Raw genomic sequence first — 8,368 nt, 5'->3', positions numbered from 1 at the left:
AGCACTAAATGAAGAGATGTCTTATAGATCACAAGTTCAGTATGGCGTACCACAAGGCTCAGTACTAGGACCGTTGCTGTTCACTCTGTACATGCTACCCTTGGGAGATATCATTAGAAAGCATGGAATTAGTAATAATACCTAGAATATCGACTGCAGGCGGTAGATCCTTTTCCTATTTATCACCAAAACTTTGGAACAATCTTTCTAACATTGTCCGGGAAGCAGACACACTCTGTCAGTTCAAATCTAGACTAAAAAACATCTCTTTGACCTAGCATAGTTTGACCTAGCATAGGCTGCATAAATTAGGTCAGCTGGAACCGGGAACACCCCCCATAAATCCTGATGTACTTGTTACATCATAATAAGGATGGCGTCTACGCTAATATTAGTCTCTCTGTTTATCCGAGGTTTACTGCTGTCGGCCGGATCCAGGCTGTATCCAGATCCGATGAAGGACCTGCGCCTGGACATGATGACAACGCAGTCCTGAAGTGTCAACCTACCAGTCCCCTCCCTGTTTACTGAAGTCAGCTGGACCCAGGCCATATTCAGATCAGATGGTGGACCTGCACCTGGACCCATCCATGACACATCCCTGAAGTTCCAGCCTCATTAGCCCTGTGAAGGCCTCACTGACACGACCAATCTGAATTCTGACCTGTAATGCTGCCTGGATCATAATCATACACTGTTCGCTCGTCGGCCAGAGGAGAACTGGCCCCCGACTGAGCCTGGGTTCTCCAGGTTTTTTTCTCCATTCTGTCACCTGATGGAGTTTTGGTTCCTTGCCACTGTTGCCTTGGCTTTTGCCTTGCTTAGTTGGGGACATTTAATATTCAACAATATTACTGATCTGTCTTACTTAAGGTGGATGATGACGCAATTTTCTTCTAGAAACAAACTTTGTTGTATTATTTTCATGTTATCACTGTGAAGCTGCTTTGATACAATCTGTATTGTAAAAAGCAATATATAAATAAAGGTGACTTGACTTGACTTGACATATATAATTACAATATTGGTGGGCACTAAAGTAATTTCACATTAGCAACTATGGCTAATTCAAACACTAAAAGGGCAAAGACAGAAATTTCCCAAACTGAAATAACTATGGTAAATTGAGATTCCTTAGCACAAAGCATAGATTTATATATATATATATATATATATATATATATATATATATATTTTTTTAGCTAAAATACAAAGTTAAAATACAAAAAATATTATAGGCTACATATGTGGTAATACGTACACAAAGCAATGCATTTTTCATATATTATTCCAGTCAGTTATTCTGCTTATACCATATTTACCACACCTCAAGACATGTTTCAGTGTTTTATTTTAAGATAGGTTCAGGTTTTTGTCCTTAAAATGATCTTGTGGGACTCGAGTAGAACTTTCTGACGTGTTCTATCCCAATCTCCCATTGCTAATGTCAAAATGTCATTTCAGAATTATAACTATGGAGAATAGAGCCACTGTCATGAAGTCATGAGAGAGAGAGAGAGAGAGAGAGAGAGAGAGAGAGAGAGAGAGAGAGAGGGAGGCATGTCTGAATTTGTGCGGTTTGTTCTAACAGTGATGTTATCACCTTTTTACTGAGAAATACCATGTCAATTTTCAGTACCAGAACTAATCTATAAAATATTGCGGGCAGTGCTGATAACAAGTTTCTGTGACTACGTGTGCATGTGGGTTGGGGAGGGTGCAGGAGAAAGAGATTGTGCCGTTTATAGATAAAATGTCAATTCATTTAAACATTTTAATAGTCATGTTTCTTTTCAGTGCCTTTTGCTGTTTTTGATTCTTTTGTTGTGGTAGGCTGCAAAGCTCTTGTGAATAAATTAAATCATTTGGCGAACTGACATGGAACTTTAATGCGTCAAGACTTGGCTGAAATGACTTTAGCCATGCTGTTATAGAAGAAGAAAAAGCAACAGCTTAGAATGTTGATCAATCAGAATCAAGCATTTTAGCAATTAAGCAAGTTTTTAAGAATGTTTAAATTGAATTAGCAGATTAAGGCTTATAGCAGAATGTCTTTAAGCCATTATGACAACCAAGTTCTAAGGAGAAATCTCTCTCTGCATTGGGTTGTCCTTGAATATCCTGCATCAAAATGATAGATCTTGGTATACTAAACTGTAAATACTAAAATGCCCCTTACAAAAAATAAGTATACTTCTAGTTCCATTTTATTATGTATACTTTAGTAAAGTTCAAAAATATATTTTAAGTACACTTTATAAGCAGGGTTTGAAATGAACTTTTTCACTCACTGGCCAATTTGGCTGCTAAACTTGGCTTGGCTACCGGCCATTCGGAACTTCTACTAGCCCCCCCCCAAAAAAAGAAAATTGATATATATATATATATATATATATATACACACACACACACACACACACACACACACACACACACACTAATATAACCAAATGCTTTTTAATCTTCGCTATTGCTTCAATGCAAATGAACAAGCACACCGTTATTTGTTGCGTAGTGACGGGCATGTTCAAATAAGCCAGATATGCACAGATTCTGCGCAATACACTGTATTTAATATATCATGGTGACTCACGAGTTGAATATTTGCGCTAAATCTGCGCAGATTTGACTTACACGAACTTGGCCAGCAAAGTAAGTAAACATAAGTAACACGCCAAATTGGCTAGTGATGTGACAGCGTTACCCTCATTTGGCGGGTTGGCGGCCAATTTCAAACCCTGTTTATAAGTATACTAATATCAATGCACTAGTAGTATACTTGTTGCTAAGTGTACTATGTCACTTTTTAGTTTATTTGAACGTAATAGTTTACTATGTAAATATTAGGCCTATTTGTTCTACTTTAACTGTACTTCAACTCTTTCCCCGCCAGTTTTTTTTTTTTTTTTTTTTTTTTTTTTAACGTTTGCAGTCAGTGCCAGCATTTTTGATCATTTTCACAATTTCATGGCCCCAAGAATATTTTGTGGTATGAATCTCTGAACATGCAATATATCTAAAGAAAGAACAAAGCCTTTAAGTTTAAGAAAAGTATACAAATAGCATACTTAATCATTTTTAAGGGACATGCATATATGCTCGATTCTTATCTTCTAAACCATCTTTAGTCTGACTGGAAGGATTAACAGAGACAGAATCTTTTCATCAATGTGTTGCTTATATACTGCAAGAAGAAAAAAATGACTTTGGGGCAACTCAGTGACAGTCTCCCACTTTTACAGTACATGTATACAGTCTTTTACTATGAAAACCCACATAATGTAGTCTTCATCATGACCATCATCATCATCTCTCTGCTCCTGCTGGCCTCTCTGCTGCCACACCTGACCTTCACTGGTGAGACTGATTATATAACAGTATATTATGATGATTTTCAGAGTGTTTGTTTGATTTGTATATGCTGAATAAGCGACTGACAGAACTATATGTTGTGATTGGTCAATAATTTGAAACAAAACAGAATGTAGCTATAAATGGGGAAGGTTCAACTCAGTCTCACAGATGATGTGTATTTGGCCATGGTGGATCCTGCTTTGTACAAACAAAAAATGATTCACACACTTTGATTATGTTAATTTATGATCTGAGTTTAAACTGATACAGTATGGCACTTTAGTGACGTGTAGATCTAGTTTGATTCAGGAGGTCCTTTGGTTTGTGGAGAAACTGCAGTTGGTGTCACATCGTTTGGATATAAATATTTCTGCAATTCACCTAAATATGGCTTTGCCAAATCTAAATATGACAACGGTCATGTCAGCATCAGAACTGGTCTATGGTGCAATGGAAGAAGGTGGCCTGGTCTAATGAATTGTTTTCTTTTTGATCAGGTGGATGGCTGGGTGAGTGTGTGTGTGTGTGTGTGCGTGTGTGTGTGTGTGTGTGTGTGTGTGTGTGTGTGTGTGTGTGTGTGTGTGTGTGTGTGTGTGTGTGTGCGCATCATTTATCTGAAGAAGAGATGGTGGAGGCAGTGTTATGCTCTGGGCAATTTTACTTTGACATGTAGCACTATCTAAAGATTGTTGTGGTCCACATACACCCCTCCATGGCAATAGTGTTCCCTGATGGCAGTGGCCTCTTTCACCATGCCATACTGCAAAAATTGATCAGGAGTGGTTTGAGGAACATCAAGAGTTCAAGGTGTTGCCCTGGCCTCCAAAATACTCAGATCTCAATCCAATTTAGAATGTATGGGATGTGCGGGACCAACAAAACTGATCAATCATGGAGGCCCCACTTAAGGAGGAGTTAAAGGATCTGCTGCTAATGTCACAAGGGGAACTAGACAATATTAGGCAGGTAGTTTTAATGTTGAGGCTGACCAGTGTTTATACCTGTACATGTTAAGTGTTTGCTGTGGTTCATGAAAGCCAATTTTGATGAACTTTGCATTTTCTTATTGCCTTCTGCTTTGCACCTATGTTATGTTTGCTATGTTAAAAGATACAAAGCACGTTTTGTAGTTCAAATATGTTTGTAAACTAACATTTATATAGGTTAATGATATATACGGTTACGATCTGTAAAATATTCAAAATGAATGCTTACATTCTTAATTCTTATCATCCAAACCATCTGTGGCTTCAGTGAAACCGCAAGGATTTACAAGAACAGCATTTTCTTATCGTGTTGCTCATACTACAAAACATATTTAAAAAAAGTGATTTACCTTCAGCTCCACCCACCTTTAAAGTATATTTATACCATGTTTATCCAGTGAGAGCTCAGCTCAATCGTCGTCTTCATCATGACCATCATCATCATCTCTCTGCTCCTGCTGGCCTCTCTGCTGCCACACCTGACCTTCACTGGTGAGACTGATTATATAACAACATATTATTATCATTTTTAAGACATTAATTTGTATGTGCTGAATAAGTCTCTCTCTCTCAGCTCATGTGAATGTGGGTATAGTGGACGGCACACAAGCCAAACCCCACTCCAAACCTTACATGGTTTCTCTTCAGACGTATGAGAAAAGGGAACATATCTGCGGTGGATTCCTCATTTCCGATGAGTTTGTCTTGACTGCTGCACAGTGCAGGAATGGGTAAGAGCTTGTTTAGTGTGAACAGAAATGTTGAGTTAAAACTGACTGATAATGACTGCAGTTTAACCATACAGTGTATTGTATTACAAAAATTAACATTTCCAATACGCTTTTTATACAGATATGAGATTCTGGTTGTGGTTGGTGCTCATGACTTAGGGTACAGCAAGAGTGTCATCAGAGTGAAGTCCTACATCTCGCATCCAGACTATATACCCAGTACTTTTCAGAATGACATCATGCTTTTGAGGGTAACAACCTGTTATACATTTAGTTGTTCAAAATAATATCTGGTCGGGAAGCAGTAGACACACAAAAAAACTGTTTTCATCTCTATTGCAATTTCTTGCTTTAAATATTACTGAGGGGATTTAAATCATTTCTATGTAAATGGCCAGGTGTCTCTTTGACTCTGTCCCCTGTATTATTAATTTATTGATCTGTATAGAAACAATAATATCGCAAAAAAGGGAGAAAACCTGAAAAATCATTGAAGCATTTTTGTTGTTATAGTCAGCAGAAAATGAAGAGGCAAAAAAACTTAACTTGGCTTTTATGGCTCTGTACTAACCTCAAAACAACAGTATAATCCAATTAACTTCAGTCTTATAAAAAACTGTTTATTAAAATTGTTGCATTTTTGAATTACAGCTAGAGAAAAAAGTCGAACTTAACGACAATGTTAGACTGATATCATTACCAAAGAAAGGAGAAGACGTGGAAGCAGGTATTCTCTGTAATGTTGCCGGTTGGGGAGCCACGAGAGATGGCCCACAGAGTTATCTTCTAATGGAGGCATACACAACTACAAAACCTCAGACAGACTGTCAGCTCAAATGGGAATCTAAGTTCTTTCCCTCACAGATGATCTGTGCAAATGGCAGTGGTGGATCCTGCAGCGTATGTATAAAATATATGTGTATATTCACAGACTTTATGGTAATGTACAGACTAGTTTCACTAGTGACTTGTTGATCTGTGTTTCTTAACAGAGGGATTCAGGAGGTCCTTTGGTTTGTGAAAACACTGCAGTTGGTGTCACATCTTTCGGTGACCCTGATCGCTGTAATTCACCTGATCGTCCTAATGTGTATACTAAGATTTCACCATATCGTCAATGGATCGATGAACAAATGACATGTTAAGTGTCTACATGTAAAATAAAAAAGGAAGATTTCTTTTATTCTTCTTCTTCCATAAACCTTCTTTCAATAAATGTATCACATGGCAAGCATCAATTATAGTCGGTGTTCTCATTGTCACAACCATATATTATTTAGTCAACGCCCTCACTTTCCAGTCATTCCTGTAGTCAGACTCATATTTCAGTGAATGGGGAAAGACAGAAATCCCCCAAACTGTTGCTAAAAATGACAGTAATGAAAAAAAACATATTTCAAAACAAGAATGATGTCATAAACTGTGCTGCTTTAACTAAAAAAAAAAAAACATAAAATAATATTTTATTTTGTAAAAAAATATAATAAATTTAGACAGGTCAAAATATGTATAATAATATAAATATAAAAACAGTCCTGGAAAAGTCTCCAGGATTTGAGTTGTAAAATAAAGAACTTTGTAAAATATTCCTACAAAAGTTATTTAACAATTTGGCAAGTCTAACCACAAATGGTTTGAGCCACACCTAACAGAATTTACAAGTAATATTAGGCATGGATTACATCATTTGGCAGATTAGTCAACTCCCATCAAGAATGCAAACATAACACCTGTCTTTTCCACTTCATTGCAAAGTGAGACCCACATGAAGCTGTAAAAGAAACAACCACAAACAATCATCAACCATCAATACTGAAGAGAACTTTAGCACTCCAGAGAAACCTTCCCAGAACAGCATCATGATCATCTATCATATCTGATGGAAAATGACAAACTTCTATTGCATCATGTCTTCTACATTTACCATAATTAATGTGCATTTTATACATTTTTAGCATCACTACACTCAATAACTTGATCTGAAGGAACATTTAGTCAAATCTATTTCTAATCTAATCTAACCAACCTAAACTAATTTCTCTCTAAGCATCTGTGGATGTAGGTCTAGTGAACAGCAAAGAAATAACAAGCTAAAGTTGAGTAAAATATGTGTTTGCAATGGAAGTATCATAACCAAGTAAGTTAATATCCTACAACATGGTTCTAAATGCATATTGTTAAAGGTGACATATCATGCCCCCTTTCACAAGATGTAATATAAATATTTGGTGCCCCCAGAATGTGTCTGTGAAATTTCACCTCAAAATACCAACCAGATCATTTATTATAGCTTGTCAAAGTTTCCCCTTTTTGGGTATGTACAAAAACGCACCGTTTTCGTGTGTGTAGCAGGTATTGAGAAGAGAATATTATTGTTACACTGTAAAAAATGAATCATGAGTCTTGTAATTTTCATAAAAAAAATTGAGGTGATCATTAAAAATATTATGTATATTTTATTAAGAAAATTGTGGTTAGGGTTTTATTGAAAATATTGAGAAAATTTCACTAATAACACCAAGAGATGCATTTTCCTATTTTTTTTTAAGGAAACATACACAATTTTAAGGCTTGAATTGAGGAACTGATAAACCTCATAAAATTAAGGAAAAGGGGCTACCTATTTATTTTAAGAGAATTAGCTCATTTATGCGGTTTTATTTAGAGACACCATTGTTTGTTCCCAGCATGCTTTGCACATGGCTGGAAATGGAGTAAATCTTGAAATTAAGTGTTATTTCATGTGTTTTTGAGTAAAGGGAAACATCTGTTAATGTTTAATGTTCAGGTATGTTTGACATTTGAAAGAGTTTCTATTATGTTAAAGTTTTGATCGTTACCATTGTGCAGAAGAGTAGGGCTTATGGTTAGGTTGTGAATAACTGCATTTATTTAATAGTATGAAGCATATTGTTATATACATGTAGCAATAACTCTGCTATTGATAGTGCAGTAACAAGTTTGATTCTGTGTTGTTCTAGCAGTATACGGTCTTTTTATAAAACAATATATCTCAAAGTTAAATATAAACAGGTCATATCCATTCACTAAACTTCACACAATTTTGAGAATAAAAAATACTTCAAATAAAAAAGCACATTTTCACTAAAAAATTGTGTGTCATAGACTAAATAAATTAGGGCGTTTTACATGATTTATTCAGGTAGATTCCATGAATGAAATCAAGCTTTAAAGGTGAACTAAGTAACTTTTTTTACCTTAACTGAACAGCTTCGGAGTCATTGGAATGGTTATATTACTTATTTCGGGTTGAATGGTGGTCGTTTCGCACCCCCC

The 8,368-nt window shown here is 36.1% G+C and overlaps 1 protein-coding gene across 1 annotated transcript; it reads left to right on the top strand.

Annotated features, from left to right (window-relative positions):
* Positions 1-4,752: 4,752 nt before the first annotated feature.
* LOC307169480 (mast cell protease 1A-like) lies at positions 4,753-6,307 on the top strand. Its single transcript, XM_079890150.1, has 5 exons — positions 4,753-4,832; positions 4,915-5,071; positions 5,193-5,322; positions 5,723-5,971; positions 6,064-6,307. The coding sequence occupies exons 1-5, from the start codon at positions 4,769-4,771 to the stop codon at positions 6,214-6,216; spliced, it is 753 nt and encodes a 250-aa protein (XP_079746276.1). The 5' UTR covers positions 4,753-4,768; the 3' UTR covers positions 6,217-6,307.
* The last annotated feature ends 2,061 nt before the right edge of the window (positions 6,308-8,368 follow it).

Source organism: Squalius cephalus, assembly GCF_949319135.1.
Source record: "Squalius cephalus genome assembly, chromosome: 13".
Taxonomy (NCBI): domain Eukaryota; kingdom Metazoa; phylum Chordata; class Actinopteri; order Cypriniformes; family Leuciscidae; genus Squalius; species Squalius cephalus.
Note: the sequence above shows the minus strand (reverse complement) of the source record. Positions and strands in the feature narration are given on the sequence as shown.